Below are 19,839 nucleotides of genomic sequence, written 5' to 3' on the forward strand. Positions count from 1 at the left end.
TATCCCAGTAATGCATGAGCGCCAAGCAGGGACGCCATGGATACCAGTGTTACTAATCAGGTCTTTGGTCTGACCCGGCCGGGAATCGAACCCACGACCTACCGATCAAGAAGCCGGACGCTTAACCATTACGCTATCTTGACAAACTGAAAATAGCGAAAAGTAAGTAAGTAGATCACAAAATATTACGAATTAGAAGTAGAAGTAGCAAAAATCAGATCTACTTGAGTAAGTAACAAAAGTAAAGGAAAACTACTTGAGTACTTCGAAAAAGTAGAAGTACTTCGATACTGAGCACCTCTGATTATTTGACACGAGCTGGCTAGAAAGCAGTAACTTGTTTCAAAAACTATTGATTGATTCGATTGTTGCCGTCGCAAGGAACCGTCATTTTGTGGGCATGCAAAGTCCTGTGACGCGTAATTACTTCTTTTCGTCTGTCGATGACGTCATAGCCGGACGAGAACGCACTTTACTCCATGTCATTGCTATGAACAGTACCGTACACATTGTGCAGCATTAAACAGCGACGTGACGTTTTCATAACGGTACTACCCTCGTCAATATCAAGTCATGCAGTCTGTTTATTCTTTAATTGATGCGATTTGTCCAAGTGTAACTGCAAAGATGAGCGCAAGTAGCGACCTTATCAGCAGAAATCCACTTTCCACCAATTCCCCAATGCTGGTTTGAAATTCGATATTTGTGCGCTCGTTACAAGTGGAATATAGAAGGTTCCCCTTCAAACGAATCGAAAAAATGCAGAACTGATGCCACTGAGAATCTTATATTGAATCAATATTTGACAACATAATTCCACGCCGTGCACTGTACAAGTCAGCAACGAATTAAATTACAAGCTGACAAATGACATTGCGCGACAATTCAAGAATACCAGTGATCAAGCAGACAAGAACCGTGGCGAGATAGCGTAGTGGTATAATCCACAGCTGCAACATCAATGGGTTGCGGGTTGAAGTCCGACCGAGGTCGACTCCAGAATTTCTTACCTAAGTGTTGGAGGATGGGATAGGATAGGACGTAGTTTTATTTTTGTCCCTGATGTTTTTGCGGCATCGGATCGGGGATTGAACCCACGACCTACCGATCAAGAAGCGAGACGCTTCACCATTACGCTATCTTGTTTATCCAGGATCCTCCTCGCCATATCATCCAGTTAGGGTCAGCGTTATCTTATAAAAAAAAACCTAGCAGTGGGCCGTGCCACATGCCGGCAGCTACGAAATAAAAATGAAGAAAATTGGCCTGGAATACCTCAAACAACAAACAAGCAGACGTAAATGAATAAACAAATTTGATGATTACAAATTGAAGAGCGCGCATCCAATCACTAATTGCCCTCATATATCTAACACCAGTGGCAGGGGGTTTGGAAATCGCATTGACCAGCTCTCATCGCGAGTATAGTATGTGGAATATAATGTCGCTCTGGGCTGCTTCGCTGCATTTCGTATGCATACCATCAGTGCATGATGTACATATTAGACCGGAGCCGGATTGGATATCCGCCCGGCTTTTCTCATTTTTGGCCGGAGCAGGATCAGTACTTTTTCTGATATGGCCGGAGTGGGATCGGAGCCAGATCAGTACTTTTTACAAAGAGTATGACAGCCTCACCCTCTCCCCCCCTCGAATCAATAGTTAAAGCGAAACGTTCATGGAAATAGACTTCATGCTAATTCAAAGTAAGCATAATTATTTCAGATAAGGGTTGGGCTTGATCTTTGAGTTTTTAATGTCCTGTTTGCATTGTTGCAAACAATATTCAATGTCATCCTATGAGTACATAATTATTATCGGAGCTTTCCGGACCGGATCACGGTCATTTCTCAAATCCGGCCTCGGAGTCGGACCAGAGCTTTAAAAACCAGGATCGGAGTATACCGGACCAAAGAATTTGTCGATCCTCTCCGCACTAGTGCATATGCCGCTGGACAAGGAAGCCGCAGATATAGTCTTGTACGGCCTTTTAATTCTTGCACCCCCCCCCCATGCTATCCCAATAATGCATGAGGGCCAAGCGGGGAAGTCATGGATACCAAGCCTTGTAGGGAGTAGGCTGAAGTCTCCTGTGCTGGTAACTGCTGTGCTGTTTTTTGGCGGAGATTGGCCATTTTTCTGATGAATAGTTTGTCAAATCAGATGGAATGATTGTTTAGTGCGGTCAAGCAGTTTGGAGCAATGTTTTATCACATAACATGATCCATCTTTCTTGTCATGAACGTGGCAAGCTGATATGATATACCGTTATAAAATAGGATTTACATTGAAATGCTGAAGGGGTCTTCGTAGCTCAGCCTATCTCATTCAAAATGGATAGCCAGAGCCCTAAGCATTGGACACCAGTGTTGGGATGACTCTAGTCATGACTTGACTCGAGTCAGACTCGAGTCACTTTTTCGTATGACTTGACTTGACTCGAGTCACTTTGTAAAAATGACTTGACTTGACTTGACTCGGTGTTTCAAAAATGCGGATTGACTCGTGACTCAGAGCAGAATTTACGAGTCAATTTCAAGTCATCAAGTAAACGGTATCAATCAAATCAGTGTATTTTGTGCATATGTTCGTATTGTTCGCGATACGCTTGCGTCCCTTGTGAGAGTAACCCGGCATTCACTAAATGCACGTTTCAATGATCCTCAATTATTGCATCACAAATATATTGTCCACAAACGAAATGATCACAGGTTACGTTGTCGTAGTAGTAGTAATAGAAGAAGAATACAATAGCAATTAACGTATCTATGTTTCTTGGACGGCTCAGTGCTAACATTGCGCAGTGATCACATTTATCAACCCTCTTGTATGATTCAAATCCATATCAATTTGTTACAACTTCTCGATCCTTCGTATTCGATCCTACTGGCTGATATAATAACAGACTGTAGCATATAGCTATACAGTTAGTCGCGTATTTTATTTGCGGTTCTACGTGTGCGTGATAGACGCCTTCTTGCATGCATATTAAACTTTATATTAGTAATTTGATGCAAGATAAATGGCAAATTATTCTGTCTTTCACACAGCTAGCAAAATGTAATGACTTTGAATCGTCGCTGATACTTCGAAAATTCAATTTGACTTGAATTGTGACTTGACTCGTGACTCGACTTGACTTGACTTGACTTGACTCGAGTCACATCCAAATAACGAGTGACTTGACTTGACTCGAGTCACCTTCGAAAATCGATTGACTTGACTTGACTCGATTCAAAATGTGCAATGACTCGAGCTGTCTCGTGACTCGAAGGTAGTGACTTGATCCCAACACTGCTGGACACCTCAGCACTTCTCCCCTATCCGCACCATATTGTATCAGGTAGTGTTCCTCATGACCAATCAATTTGGTTACGAATATGATATGAATATGATATGACTATGGTTACGAGACACCGGAAGTGATATTTGGGGTAAGGCGTAATGGTGTGCATAGCGTTGGACTTGCGAATCCCGCCCAATTTGGTAAACAAAGGTCAGCGATACGAATCCGCTAAAGGTAATGATGCTGATTGGTGTTCATGGGGAACATCAGTTAAAATAGTGCATGTATCGAAGAAGCCTCAAGGTGAGATTTTAGGTTGCAGCAGATCAACAGGTCCCTTATTAATAGCCTACGTCAACTCATCAATATAGTTTTCTCGACTGGTTAGGTCTTTTAACTTAGGCACGTTGGCGTTTTGACAGTTCAACTTTGCTGTGGTTATAGCCAAAAAGTGAACCCACGACGCGTCACCAGAAAATGGAAAATATGTATCATGCTCATTTCGTTGAGCCTAATCAATGTTGCACGCAACTGTGATTGATTGCAGGGTTACCCTCAATATCTATTTTCGCTCCACCCCCATGAGAACTGTCATAAATATGTTTTACCGCTACTTTCTGGAATATTGCTGACTACATGGAACTTTGATTAATATGTGTTTTTTCAAACAGCATTGTATTGATATTCCGTTCACTGCGCGCGTACCGAATTTCAGCATAGTGGATAAAGATTCAGAAGTTTCTGGAAAAAAAAAATGACATGACTTGGCATGAAGTTGCCATCCGTGGGTGGACTATTTTCAATTAAAATACATAAGGTGTAGAGTTGAGGCCAATGATACCATAGTCAAACAAGGCAAAATAGTTCGCCCAACTAGTCATGCAACAACAGAAACAGGCCTAAAAAACACAGTCGCTGTATTTAATAATCACCAGTGGTGTTTTATCGCTATGATGAGCTATTTGGAAGTCAAAATCACGATTTACGGGCAATGTGTATGTACCCTCAAATTTGTAAGTTTGTGCTTAGATTGAAACGTGATTTCATGGCAACATTTGAGGTATTATTAATTCTATTCTTTCGACAGTTGCAACCAAACATTATTTTTTGACTAACTGTAGCTTATATTATATTACGCAGCAAGAAAAGTTTTTGAGCGTCTCATAGGTCTCCAGGACGTGTTCCTTCCGACCCACCGGGTGGGGATCAATGATATGCTTGAGCAGCAAATTTTTAACGCTCATAAATGTTTTTTTAATTGGTGGATATTCATGTATATATATTAGGGTTGCCATACGTCCGGAATTTCCCGGATATGTCCGGAATTTCACTGTAAAAACGGGAGGAATTTCTAAAATATGCCTAAATGTCCGGAATTTTGAAGTAAGCTCATAATTTTTCCTAAATCAACATAAACAATATTATTTTTGGGCAGATTTACGCTACATGAAATTTCTCTTCGCGCTGCGCGCGATTTAGTAACATGTATATTGCCTTTAATTTGGGGACTACGACTACCACCCTCGCAAAACTGCGATCAAAAATAAATAAAAAAAATAACATTCAGTTACAGAAATGAGTCTAATTGTTATCGCAATTACAAGATAACGATATGATCATAGAGTCGGTTTAGGCCGTTTGGACATGAGTTAACGATGAACAATTACGCTCCTTGCATTTTCGAAGTCATCATCCTCCACCTGCTCTGCCGCTAACTCTGACCATGTGGTCGTAGAGAGGATAAAATTATATAGTAATATATGGAAGAACCAATATTATTGACATAATTCATTCAAATCATTTAACGTCCAGATGCATATAGTAAAAGCCCCAGAAGTTGCATCGATTATGATGGGCTCAAGATCAGTGATAATTTGGGCGGGAGGAGGCTGAAAATGTGGCTTCGGCCCTGGTTACAACCTACAACACAGAACAACATACTCCTGAACCGGATCGTGACCACCTCTAGTCAATAGACAAAGCTTTGCTGGTGTGACGTCATATTATCCACAATGTGCTCATACCACATTCTGAAATCCGCTAGTGGGCGCTAAAAAGCGTCCGGAATTTGGATTACAAAAATATGGTAACTCTAATATATAACCGGTAGGTCGAGCTATTGTATCAAAGTTAGTGGCTGAAGATTTGCGGGCCAGAGATCATTTTGCAATGGTAACAATTTTATAGCTATAGGTAGCAAGAAAACCTCATGGAATACTGGCTATCCTACATGGCGCCGTTGGTCGAAAATAGATTTTCCTAAATTTGAGGTCTGTTTTGATAATTTCCGACTGGGAAAATTAAGCCAATCAAGCCTCAACTTGATCTGATATTATATGATATCCAAGCTCAACTTTCGCGTTACCAGTGAGTAGCACGTGTATATATTGATTATTTTTTCATTAATTTGTTTTTCATGCGATTGGTCATACACAGGTCTGGGCACAATGATTGGAGTACGCAAATCTGAATCTAGTATCAATTTTATTGATTCGAGTCGAGTAGTAACATACGATTTTTTCGAGTACTGAAATTATACGCTCCTCATCAGCACTGAAAGTTAAGTTATCAACGAGAATTATAGTTTCGATACTCTTTTACACTGTGGAAGCCTTGAAACCTTGATTAGCCGTATCGCAACATACGAAGCATATTACAAAGCTACGAACGTTACTGTAAATATCACATTTCTGAAGACATGATCATCCCACAACATTGTCACAAGTACAATGAGTTCGGTATGGTCGAAAAAATGTTAAAGTATCTTTAATGTAATGGAAGAGAGGCATTATATTCTTTGTGGTGTCATAAAAGGTACATATTTGAACTTTGACATATCACATTCTGTTGTGAGGTCATAATGAGTAATAGGCTACTCGAATACTCGACTCGACTCGAAGCATATTATGTGATTCAGAATCGAATCACTCAGATACTCGATTTTGTCCAGCCCTTCACACATCATGTGGGTCGTACGTTCGTACACCAATACTTGCATCAAAAGCGGGTTACGAACTGCAAAATGTGTTATTCTGTGTTATTCTCTGATAAACTGTATTGTTCGGCTTGACTTCAGCAACGATAGTCTTTCATTTACATTTTGAAACTGTAATTACTAGGGATGGTGCGAGCCCCTTGAAGATAATGGTTCGTGTGAACGCGAATATTTTTCTAGATTCTATATGAACGCGAAAGTGAACCTATGACGTTTCCGAACGCGAACCTCCGAATTTCCGAGGTTCACGTGCAGAACGCGAATGAGAACCTCACGTTCACACAATCCCCAGTGATTACCTTATTTTGACAAATTGGTTACTAAATTTGCCGCATGCACTGTTCAAGTATCTGGTACTCGTCACTGGCAAGAGAACGAAAATTGCGAACCAGTTCAATTATATAAACATTTATTGTAAGGCTTGCCATTTTTCAGGCCATACCTTTTTCAATGTCTGGTTTAACAAGATATAGATAATGCGCGGTAAATATCGGATTAAACGTCATAACAATATCCTACTCTAGATTAAATATCACTAAACTATGCATAAAAGTCTTACTCTCAGAAACAAGCAAACGGACAGGTAATGATAATAATCAGATCGTGCAAAAATACTCGCTGAATATGAGTAGCACTCTAAGAAACATGTTGAAATCGATTTCGAGAGTAACCGACACACCGAAGACACAAAACCCGATTCACAACCAAAACGATACAGCAAAATATGAAGTAGCAATCAAGGTCAAATACCGTATAATCAAGTGGTTCTCAGCCGCCGGTCCGTGGCAAGCTTCTTCCGGTCCGCCAGATATAATGAAACTTAATATCTTAATTGCACAATGCAAGATATTGGGCGCTAGTCAATTAATTAGAGAACTAAACATCAAAGTTTAAATATTATTTAGAAGTTTTTAATGTATTTGTGTATGATATTGCAATGGAGAGCTCATGGTCTTCTTTGGGCGTGCGTCACAATGGTGCAGTGGTAAAAGAAACAGTTTGAAAGTAGCCTACACCTCATTTCGGACAAGATATATGTTAAAGCTACGGATACTTTTAAGCAAATTTCGATAAATTCTGACTGTGCAATTGAGCGTCACATATTAGTGTAATAGATTCTATAGTAAATAGCAAAGTCGCATCTCTTTCAATGGGTCCCAAACGATCACAATTCGGATAGTTTCAAGATCTTTGTTCCATGGACTTCCTGAGATTCGACTTTCAGAAACTTCAATAGAACCACGTAAAAATACCGTGTATCAAAAAGACACCATCGATTGAAGTTTCCAATATTACATCTAAGTTGCATGCTTCTGTCGTAATGAAATTTAGGTTGACTTTTCGTTTATGAAAGTTCACCGGTGAATAGCACTTGTTTTTGAGTTTTTGCGGTCCGCGAGGTCAAAAGATTGAGAACCACTGATATAATCAACAATGTAAAATGCCAAGGTAACACCGTTCCAATGTGTCACATTACAAATGTGGAAATGAGATAAATGAGACAAATATATTCAATGTAAAAGAAAACCCGGAAGAACTGATGGGCGATGTATTATTGTATGCATGAAGTGGATTCAAGTACCTGAACAAATTTTGGTGTAACAACGCCTAAAATGAAATAGCATCCAACCCTCATTAAAACAATGATTACATCGCCTCTTAAGGTGAGCGAATATCAAGGACTGTGAATTAGCGATTAAAAGACTGTCAAGCTAACCGACGTTTCGGTTAGTTAGTTCGACATGTCCTTTTACGCATCCAATTAAGTTTGGGAATGTGTTACTACCAAGCTATGGGTGCGACAGACGTTCGTGGGTATCTAGTGAGAGAAAGGTAACGCGGGAAAATAGTTTCTCGTAGTCACTTTTTTATTCTTTATAGTTCCTGTTTAATTTACTTTTTATATGTTTATTGGTTCAATATTGTTTGGATTTCCTAATTACTTAGAAGTGTTCCAACGAAGTGGCAATTTAATATAATAGTTGCCCAGCATGTTGATCTCTGCTAAATCCTATGAAGTGTCTCCACAGATTGTACTTCAACGCTTCCTTCAATACCGATGTTTAACTGATCTACATCTGCTATATTCACATCTGCCGGTTGGTAATCGAGAACGTTTTCTCCATTGATGATGGTGGCGAATTTATTTTCTTCCACTATAACCGTCAACTGCAAAACAAGAAAATTTAGGGTTGACACAATTCGTCAGTAAAAGCCGGAACCAAAGGAGCCATATACACATGCTGGCATGCATTATTCCAGGGGTCGGAAACCTTTTTCGATTGAAGAGCCATATTGGTCAAATCTAATCAATTGTGACTGCCAAAGAGCCATACATGTCGATCAACTGTTACGTCACAATTGTACATTCGTCACGTATGGTAGCACTGATATGTGGGATTTGTAGTGTGCGCCATATTTTGCTGCCCACATGCGTACGTGAAGCCGTGACTACAGCAGTACATTCACACCGCTGGGTGTGATGCGTAACTGACGTGGGGCTAGGGGACTCAAGTTAGGCAGTGCTTCAATCGTCGTGAGGGACGAGTGAAGGAAAATTGTGAAACCTTCAATGATAATTGGTTTTCTATCGATGTTTATGAATGACTGAATTTTGAACTTTTTTTATTCCGATTATTACGGAATTTTTATATTGATTGTTCGAAAATAACGCGCGGAAGGATAAGTAAGGCACAGACGAAACACATACGGGCCAAGCCTCACCTGTGATAGCGCAACTCCTCGTAAATAGCTTCGAATCTATATTCACTGATATTATTCAAATGTTATTGTCGCGCTTATTCCGAAACTACGTTGACTTTTAGAGTATTCGGCGTAACAAAATGTTGCGCTACACACCTACATTTTTACGGAGATGCTAAAAATATACTTACCAAACAAAAACATGGATAGCTATGGCGATGTCTTGAATTGTAATATATAATTGAGAATGTCACTTCCAAGGCAGTTTTGTTCCCGGCGTATACCAGGACAATGCGTATTTGAAAACTGCATTGTCCTACAAGCGCCGCCATGCCTGCTATTCTCTTTGATCAATCAAGGTATCGTGCAATCAAAGATTTCGAGGCTCGCGATAGCCGGTCGATCGAATTCGTGAGAAGTGCTAGTCGCCAGCGCAACAGCAACTTAAATTTGGGGATTTTGAAAGGGGGGTACGAGCACCTAATCCTGGATACCCCACTGTCTTGACCTCTCAAAGACATATTTATGCTGCTACGATAACAGTTATTCTGGCCTCTATGAAACTTTATTAACAAGTTGCTGCAATATTGATAAATTAAGTAAAAATTGATAAATTATCAAAGAGCCATATCTTATACCCAAAAGAACCATATGTTCCCGACCACTGCGTTAATCATTGACGGTGTCCGACTACAGTCGACTCCGCTTAATTCGGACATCAGATAGCCTTGACCAGTGATTTTCAACCTTTTCGAGCTTCATTCGTACTTTTTTTTTTAAATTTCATTCGCACTAGCAAGCCGGAATTTATTACACGATAAGAAAATGGAAGAAATTATCACTTTTGCATTCAAAGAGTTTCTTGAAGGTAGAGGGCTTTATTATTTAAAAATTCAGCATAATGTATTATTGATTATTCAAGTACTAGAGTCACTGCAGTAGAAAAATCACAGATATCGTACCCTCCTTGTTCTCGATGTGTTCGATTCTATTTCCGGAGGTATCGTGCAGCGATTTCCTTCGAACATACAGGGCAGACCCAAGATCAATATTCGCTCGCGATAATATCACTTTTTCACTAAATCGCAGAGGTGGTCAAAGTAGTCAAGAAAGCTACTCAAGTAGAAGTAGCGACGAAATAATCTACCTAAGTACGAGTAGAAGTACTTCTTCCATGAGCCACTTAAAACTACTTGAAGTAGAAGTAGAATTGACTGACTTTAAATCTACTCAAGTAAGTAAGTAGTTTTTAATACAGTCTTAATTCGTTTACATGGACTGTCAAAAGGTGCAAATTGAGCTACGCGGAAGGTGCAAAGAGCTTGATTCGTATTGATGCATCCCAGGATGTATCAATTTTCGACAGAATAAGCATTCTTTCGCACCATGGGATGCAAATTATAGTATTGATATGAAAATGCGATACTAACCCTTTGTTTACTGGAAAACCACGTTTTAGAGAATGTCATGGCATGGCGCCCTACCCCATATTATAAGGCCCCAAGTTTAGGTGAGGAGCAATACGGAGAAGTTGTATCGGATACGGTTTCAACACTTTTCGCGATTAGTACACGTTAATATCAAATATTGTTGATCGTAAAATTTATATTTAGTGTAGCTTTATTTTCGGAAAATAGAGGCATTACTACACTTACTTTTAGGCTTCAACATGTATGCTCTGCAGACAAAAGAACTGAAAGTAATTAGAACTCAAAGTATGATACTCAGATTATAATACTCGGAATTGGAAGTGAAATACAAATACCACTTCTAAAAAGCGAAAAATATATTTCATGTCATTTGTCCATAAAGCTTCAAAGGTGATCTGCTAAAACGGGTGTAACGTTCCAAAAAGCCGGATTTTCCAGATTAGCAGGACACGTCATATGCTGCTAGATTACGATAGGATAGGTAATTGCTATATATTGCGAAACGGTAGTTTCAAACGTTATGGTGGGCCATATTTACTGTGATGAAATATTTGATATGGGCGACAATGCGGTGGGAGTGGATGAATCATAACGCAATCCGGTAGGCTACCGAAATTATGTTCACTGACACTTTCGGAAAAACATGTTTGTTACTCCATAACTACTGTGCGCGAAGCGCAACAAAATTTCTGGGCTTTACTTGACTTTTATGAATATTATATGTTGGTACTTTGTGAAAACAGCCCCGAAATTCTTCCGGCTGTCTTTCGTATTGGAGGATTAAACTACTTCTACTTGACAAACTGAAAATAGCGAAAAGTAAGTAAGTAGATCACAAAATAATACGAAGTAGAAGTAGAAGTGGGAAAATCAGATCTATTTGAGTAAGTACCAGAAGTAGAGGGGATCTACTTGAGTACTTCAAAAAAGTAGAAGTACTTCGTTACTGACCACCTCTGCTAAATCGACATGTTACGACCTCGCGATGTGAATGTGTTCGCATTTAGAACACACAAAAGACTGAACTGCACCTAATTCGTAGCATTAATGCTGCGACTAGCACCCTTAAGTGATTTTCTGGAAACATTTGAAAATATGCTTCACCGTACTAAGGCATGTTAACCGATTGGATGGTACCGTGGGCGTTGAAAACAGGAATGCTTTGATATACAAACTCACAAAATCCAAGTAATTGATGACGGTTATTATCATTATACTTACATAAGATTCAAGATTAACACGGAGTTATATCTGCCCGGGTTGCCGACTGCGGGATGGCTCTTCGGGCAATCGTACAATATTGGCAAAATGACTGAAATGATGCCAAATTATCTTTAATAGCCCAAATATACTTATACATCAAGAGGAATATGTTTGATCAGTCTAATTAGGCCTAAATTAGGCTGCAGAAGTAATAATATAGTAAGACATAGTTCTTGGTGGATTTGATTTGCTCTGCAGAGGGTGCTCAAGTTACATCGGCAGAGTTCCCAATATTACATAGTTTGTGGTACAAACAAAGGTGGTACGAATACGAACTAGGCAAGTTTTTCCAATGGATCAGCAAGCTTAGTGGCATCACCAATTAATAATATATAGGCCTATGCCGTAACGATCTAGACTCGGCCTGAGATCATCAGTCCAAGAACAGGAAAGCGTGTCTAAGCCTAAATGGTGAAGTTCGCATTACAAACAGGCTATTGCAATGGTCAGTAGATAAACTGCCCAGTGAGAAAATAATTCAATATAATGAAAGATAAAGATTCATCGGACGTAAGACCCCAGAACGCCCTCAGCCCCGCTGAGATTGTGCGCTTTTTCCCTGCAACTTATCAGTTACATTGGGTCTACTGTTTAGTGCGTCGCCTTATTTCTACTAAACGCGAGAAGCGCCAAAAATTTATATAATTCGTGTTTGAATCGGTCAATATGATCGGGAATTGCACATATTTTGCTATCAATTTTTTATCCCCTCTCTGCTCACGTAATCAGATTTGCCGGTAGAGGTGAGTGAGGCGTCTTGGAAGAGGTAGGTCCCCTAAATAAAAATTGAACATCTTCGGGCGCACCAGTTGGTATATTGACTTCGTTACATTATGCTATTTCGTGACCTCCTATCTGCTACGCCAAAACTAAAAGGCACACACAATTTAAAATTGGTATTGCTTTACTGGCAAATAATTTCCCTACGGGGTGGCATTTGTCCTGTGGGGTTCAAATCGCCAGAACAGGAACATACGGCGCCAGCCATTTAGCCAACTAAACATGTATGTATATTGTATATACATCGAAGTTTTGGGTCACCATAAGGGCATTCCTTCGCGGCCAAGGTCTTCTCGCTACTGATCGTTCTGGCACACTTCTCGGAGTTGCATGTTACTAGTTACATGGCCGATAACGTCATATGCATTGGTGCGTCGTGGCGCAGTAATGGCCGACGCCGAAGTCTCTATTTCTATAAATTCTACGTATTTTCCTGGGAGTAGGGTACCCAATAATCAGATATTCGGCACTATTAAATCGCGGGGGGTTGAGGTGCGGCAGTTACGGTCCTGTTCCCCACTACCCAGCACTTTATCATCACAGAGCAGCTATTTGCAGGTTTGACTACACAAGACACACAACCACACCAGTACGCAAGACAATCGCCTATAAATGCATCATAAAGCGTATTGTGAACCGATACCAGTAACGCTCAAAATTTCGCGATAGCGTTATCTCACGTCAAACTAGTCGTGCTGGATGCGTTTGTGACGCCATGATTAGCCATCCAGAATTAAAAATGAGGTTTTGTGAACACGACGTAATATAATTTTCGATACATTCATTCCAGAACATTTAACTGGTACCGGTAATTACGCATGTGTCTCCGTGAATATGTAGACTGTCCTCTATATAATTTTGAACAAATGCGTCTATTCCCCACCAGAAACCATTGAATTCCCCACCAGTGGGGAATTCCCCACCGTTTGGGAACCACTGCTGTAGTTGAATAAAGTCGAAAGTGCCAACGTGATAAAGGCAAAATTCTGGTGTCAACTAACATGAATATGTGCCAAAATTCCAATACTTTCCTTTCGAATGAGCCAAATGTCAACACTGGCAACGGCCGCTATAACTTATAACAGACCTGGGCAAAGTCAAGCTATTCTGTGCGGCCCGCGTAAGGTTGCTTGGAATTCAAAGCACAAAACTTGTATCAAATGAACATGAAATTCGTTTACTTTGAGACCTGTTCATTAATATGCCACGATTACGCTGCCTATACTTACATCGTGTCCGTAATCCAGATTGAAAATTAAGGCAATGCGGCACAGTATGAGTAGCAATTAAAGGCACACGAAATAAATATTTCCATATAGTTTAGTTCAAACCTTCTTTGCTGCCACTGTCACATTACACATTATACGGTATGCGTTTCAAATTGTTACGTGACACGTTTCCAAATAATTGCCCACCCAATGACCTATAAGGTCCGTACTTGGCGGATGTTTCCGAGCAATTAATACCGATTCCACAACTTCTTTCTTCTAGGCCAGCGGTTCCCAACCTTTTTTAGACACGCCCCCTTCATGATAGTGAAATATTTCGCGCCCCCTTATCGTCATATCACAAAATCCAACCGGGATGCTACCAACTCCAACAGATTTTTTTTTGATGGCATGGTAGGTTATAACTGTTGATGAGAGAATTAAAAAATATGAAATTCGGTGTATATAGAGAAGTTCGTACCGTGACACAGGTTGAAAAGCACTGTCCTGGACAATCGCTTTATTCGCCCAAAATGCCCGGGGACGGAAAAAAGCAAATATTGCACGTAAGTAACTCGGGTTAATTCAGACAATTTTCATCTTAATTCGGACGCAGGCATGCAATTCCAATCGTTTCGTCATGGTACAATAACCAGTAATTTGTTCGTTTTAACACAGGACGAGTGATTATATATTAAAACAATGAGAATCCATGCAGTAACCAGTAACAATCGACAATGAACTCATTGAAGGCCGTGCCAGCTTCGCAGTCGCTTTTAATTGGGCACAACTGGGTGCATAGTGTCGATTGATACAGAAAGTATAGCAAAACATGTGAAATTGTTCACAAATAGAAACGTTCATTTACGTGAAGGTAAAACTTCGCGAAATTTTATTGAATCAGGATGCAGATTATCGCGGGCATGCAAATACCGTGAAAACATTTCCCGGTGAAAACGGATATGGCTTGTCACTGTAATGAATATTTGAAACGCTCTTCCAAGCATCACATTTCACTTTCGCAGCCCTGACTATAAGCAATTCTTCGAATCGGGGATTGAAATGATAAAGTATTGCACTAAAGTCTGTTGTCGTAGTGAAGAAATTGATGGAAAACCTGTGAAATGATGAATAATTTCGTTATATTAACATACAGTTTTTATTATGCATAGCGAGATTTAAAATGTATTAGGCCTATCTATCATTCATGTGGTTACTGCTGCTGGTAAATCAAATATGCCAAAGGAATGAAGTCGGTAGAAGCTGATCATAGACACAGTTATTCGAAAACGAAATGGTACAATTACAGGCATATGATAGGGATTTTCGGGTAGAAACCGAGCCAACGTCAACTAACCTTTGATAACCACTTTTCACTGTAACGTTTCCAGTAAATACATAGGCATGTCCGGCCACTTGACCATACGGCAGGCTGATTGATGCCGGTATCTTGTAATACATATGAAATTATTGTGGGATTTGGGAATCCTCACGAGAGATAATTTGATTTGACCTCCAGAGTATCTACTTCAACATGTAATTTACGCTAATAGGGTCGAATATTCGGGCTGCAGTGATCACTGGTTGATTTTTGACTCATCGCAACCTAATCAAACTTTACATATGTTCCTTCCCCCTGGTAGTGGTAGCTAGAGGTCAGCAGTGACGAAGTACCATTTTCCAGTAGTACGCATAAGGTACTCAAGTTTTGTTTGTAAACTACTTCTAGTTCAACAGTTTTTTTAAGCGAACGTTCCGTTCCAGTTACTGTTCCGTAAGCTAACAGTGTTCCTAACATGTTGTGACGTCACGAAAATCGCCGATAATTTTTCAGCTTCAATGGCCGATATCGGTAATTCGTTCAAAGTGTGATATCGTCTCGATTATCGGCGAACCGATAATCGGTCGGGCTGCAGTATATTTCATCTATAGACATCTGGTTAGAATACCAGGCTTCCTGACACGGATTTGGGATGAATAAGCATGATATCTCAAGATCTGGGGACTCGGAAGTAGTTAGTATGATCGGTCGTGGTGTGCCTGGGGTTCTTATGGGCGGGGTCGCATGCTAACGAGAAACCGGGGGTGGCATGCTAACGTTTTCGTCTTATGGCGGGGGTGGCATGCTAACGTTTTCGTCTTATGGCGGGGGTGGCATGCTAACGTTTTCGTCTTATGGCGGGGTGGCATGCTAACGTTTTCGTCTTATGGCGGGGTGGCATGCTAACGTTTTCGTCTTATGGCGGGGGTGGCATGCTAACGAGAAACCGGGGGTGGCATGCTAACGTTTTCGGGTATAGGCGGCGGTCCCATGCTAACGTGAAAACTCGTGGTGACATGCTAATGTTTTTTGGTATACGTGCGGCGACATGCTAACGACGATAAATGTGTCTGTCATGTATTCTTACGGGATCTGTGGTGACTCGCCATGTGTTCTTATGGATGCGGTCGTGATTCGCACTTTCAGGCATCTCTCGCGCGGTGTTGAATATGTACGAGTCACCAACAATAACCGCGCAGACGGAAACGTGGCTTGTTGTGAGGATTAAGCAGTGCGTGCGTCCTATATTCCGAATGACCTGCGCGCTGAATTGTTTCCGTGCAGTTGTGTGCTACTATCGATTATACACTAGACCGATCAGTGTGAAATAGTTTGATCGTAAATTATGATATATGATGTCGTAGTTTAGTCGTACCAGATGACCGATCGTGTTCTCTTTTCTCGCTATTGATTGCTTCCTGAATAATACTTTCGGATTATTCGCTGTTTCGCGCCTACAAAATAGTCTGCTGTTCACAGTCGCAACTTCATCGCGATAGCACAATTTTCACACCTCGATCAGTAGAACAACACTGCGCTAACCCAGTTGTCGAAACACATAGGTCATACATTTTACGTGAAATGAAATATTGTATTGTGGTATACAAATATGCAAACTATTCTTTCAATTCAACAAGTCTAGTTAACGAATCGATTTTCAAGCTGCCGACACAGTTTTTAACACGAGTGAGTTGATATTTCTTCCCGGGTACGAGCGAGGCTTTGTTCCATTGATCCAAAACCACCTCACCAGTATCATCCTTCAATGTAAAACTGTATAATTTCAACTCCTTTCCGGCACCAGAATTGACCGTCTTCTCCTTTCGAGAAACACAAGTAGCGGCGATCGAGACGTATTCATCTTTATTTCCATATACCGATTCACAGGTCAATAATGGGTATTCTTCAGTCGTATGTCTCGATTTTCCATGCAGAGTTACTGACGAAGCCCGTCCCAGTAATACAGCAGGTTTTCCAGTAAACTTGTCAATTTGGACCCAACCGGATTTGACCATGAGTTTTTTTCGTTTGGAGAATGCTTTCTCAATGACCCCGAACAATTCACGATTGAAACACGTGAAAGATATCTCTTCGTTATTGCCGTCGATGAATATACCTTTGAGATATTGGCTAACGCCACCTCTTTTGGGTGATGAGACGAATTTGACGCCGACGTGAAAATTTGAAGTTGCTCCGACTTGCATAGTGTTGACGCTGTTCGATGTCATATCGTTTGATAAAGTGTCAACTTGAAATGTAACTCACTACACAAATCGAGTTGAATCGTATTTGAATGTATTGATTCGACCCAACTCAAATCCTTTGACAAATCCTATTAACGCGATCTGTTGAATCGAACGTAACCTGAATATTACTGACGCCAACATTCACCCGCGTCGGATCATTCACACATTCCACGCCGCTGTTTTAACACTTATAGAATCAATACCAACTATCTCTAACCCGATAATATTCAATCATTTTGGTAATTTGCCAACTTTAAATCCATTCGCGGGATGTACTAAAGGTAAATCCAAATAATCCAGATTGAAATATTTGGACTTTGACATTGCGTGAATTGAAATAGGTTTGACAAACATGACTACCAACTTTCACCCAGTCACATTTCAAGATTATACTTTGAAACAATCCTTGAAACTGACAACTCTATTCACGACTCCGTTTCCGTTTGTAAAATAGAGTTTCAGAAATACTATCACTATGACAACTCAACATTTTAACATCTCGCCATGCACAAACGAGTAAAATACAAAAACCTTGGTAAGTCAATCCGTTTGTAGTAACTCACCAAACCAAAACAAAAAGTGTCCGTATGAAAAGTAGACAAGACTACGCGAGTAATCACTACAACCCACAAACATACCAACTCAGTTGTATCCATGTCCCATATTTTTTTTTATTCAACTGCAAGATGAAGTAATTACTACTTGGCGCGCGGTTTGAGATTAACTCATTACATTTGAGTATACGAGATTTGAATGTCCGACCAACGTAGTTGAGAATTCTTACAATCGAACGCAGGTGTTATATTGAAAATTTTCACGAATTGACACATTGATTTTGACATATGAGATTTTGTAATAGTCGATCATGACTTGATTATTAAATTATGACATTATTAGACCAGGTTGTGTTGAAGGTTATTACGATACCAACAAACTTTTCAGAAACATTGTTATTAACATATCGATTTGTAAAACTAGATTAACATGTCTGAAATGTTTTGATTGGGAAGATTAAGCCGTGTTCGTAAAAACCACGCAGCGTATTGTGGAAATCAGGAAATAATTTACAAATGTAATTGTCTCCAGTAACCAAGACTAAAGATGAAACAACAATTTTCTTTGTTGAACAATAACCGGTACAATACTTTATCGTCGTAATCTGCGGTGGGAATTGAAACACTTTCGCACATTTCCCGGTGTCAAGATATCACACTAGGTGAATTGACATATCGCCGCTTGATTAATGCTTAATCCGTTCGCGCCATTTCACACACTTTGATCATTACAAAAAACAAATTGGAATATGTTTGCTAGATGCATTCAATTCAGTTAGAAATGTCTGGTACACAACAATCGTAATATCAATGAAGTACTTGCTACACTGTAATTCACTTAACGTGTTTTGCATTGTTGTTCATTTGTAGTATTGATTGTTTTTGAACCCCCAAATAATAATTCCCCGACATGAAACCAAACCGCTGAAAGTCGTTACCATCACAACGAAACAATTTGTACGATGTTTGCCAAATGTATCCTATAGTTAGGTGTACTAGAATTATTTGTCTAACACATACACCGACAATACAATCGAAAATTTTTCCGTTGTCATTCGCTAGAGTAAATGTCATCACAATACTCTATCACTAAAAGACGTTACTTGTATGTGATTGAATCCCTAACAATTATCTCACTAAACCGAACTCCAAAGAAATTTGACTCACTCGACGGATATGAAACAGCGTCGCTTAATAGGTCTATATCGTTTTTCTAAAGGTAAATCATATCCATCCAATAGAAAACAATTTTCACTAGCTTGGTAATGAAACCGAAGTCTTCATTCGATATTTTGTTTGTGGCAAATACTTTGTAATAAACACATTTGAGTGGTTGAGCTTTACATCATCAAGCTGTCATCTGTAAATCGAGATCACATCCGACTTGTAACTGTATCGTTTACCTAACCGAGTTGTATGCACATTGTACAGTTTCATATTTTTATCATTTAGTGATTGCTGAACATACCAAACGATACACATTCACTTCCGAAATACTGCGTTGATCTCAATTCCCTTTGTTGTGATAACCGAAGTACATTTGTTTCGAATTCGTAACAGCCGACTTTTCTATGACACGATAAATTTTGACAAGTTATGCTTAGAAGATTGGTTGCATATCGCGAAAAATAACATACTGCTCATATTGATACTGTTAATCGGTATTTTCACGCGAGTCGATTTTCAAATGAGTAAAATTTATTACATGAGTTTCTCCGCTTAATGTAAATGAAAACTCAGTCGTCTTTTAACATCACAAAGACATTGATAAAAAGTAAGCAATCAAACACAACACTTTGTACGACACTAATTATTGTTCCACACATCTCATTTCATACTAAGTGTATACGAAAGATATTCATGTTACACGAAAATATTCGCTCATGCTACAAACCTGTACAATGATTGGTGGTGTAAGTCCAGCACAATTGTGGTATCCATACGAGTTTAGTTAACACAATTTACGACACCGAGGTCGCCTCATCTTTCGTAAGACAACAAACCAAGGCTTCAGGATATGTCCATGTCATAACAATAAATCAGCTACTCCAAC

At 39.8% G+C, this 19,839-nt stretch overlaps 2 protein-coding genes across 3 annotated transcripts in view; both read right to left on the reverse strand.

The window, feature by feature from the left end:
• Nucleotides 1–19,839, reverse strand: part of LOC145442920 (uncharacterized) — a 263,740-nt gene that overhangs the window by 191,011 nt on the left and 52,890 nt on the right. The gene's annotated exons all lie outside the window — the stretch shown is intronic.
• Nucleotides 7,063–19,839, reverse strand: part of LOC145442878 (galectin-5-like) — a 28,475-nt gene continuing 15,698 nt past the window's right edge. Inside the window, exons 5-7 of the mRNA XM_080320914.1 lie at nucleotides 15,023–15,114; nucleotides 14,599–14,782; nucleotides 7,063–8,450 (exon numbers count right to left, since the gene is read on the reverse strand). Of these exons, the coding sequence (XP_080177040.1) occupies nucleotides 8,286–8,450; nucleotides 14,599–14,782; nucleotides 15,023–15,114 (441 nt within the window). The 3' untranslated portion in view covers nucleotides 7,063–8,285. The remainder of the gene's footprint in view (nucleotides 8,451–14,598; nucleotides 14,783–15,022; nucleotides 15,115–19,839) is intronic.

Source organism: Botryllus schlosseri, chromosome 7 (assembly GCF_051294905.1).
Source record: "Botryllus schlosseri isolate E-star chromosome 7, Bs_hap1, whole genome shotgun sequence".
Taxonomy (NCBI): Eukaryota; Metazoa; Chordata; class Ascidiacea; order Stolidobranchia; family Styelidae; genus Botryllus; species Botryllus schlosseri.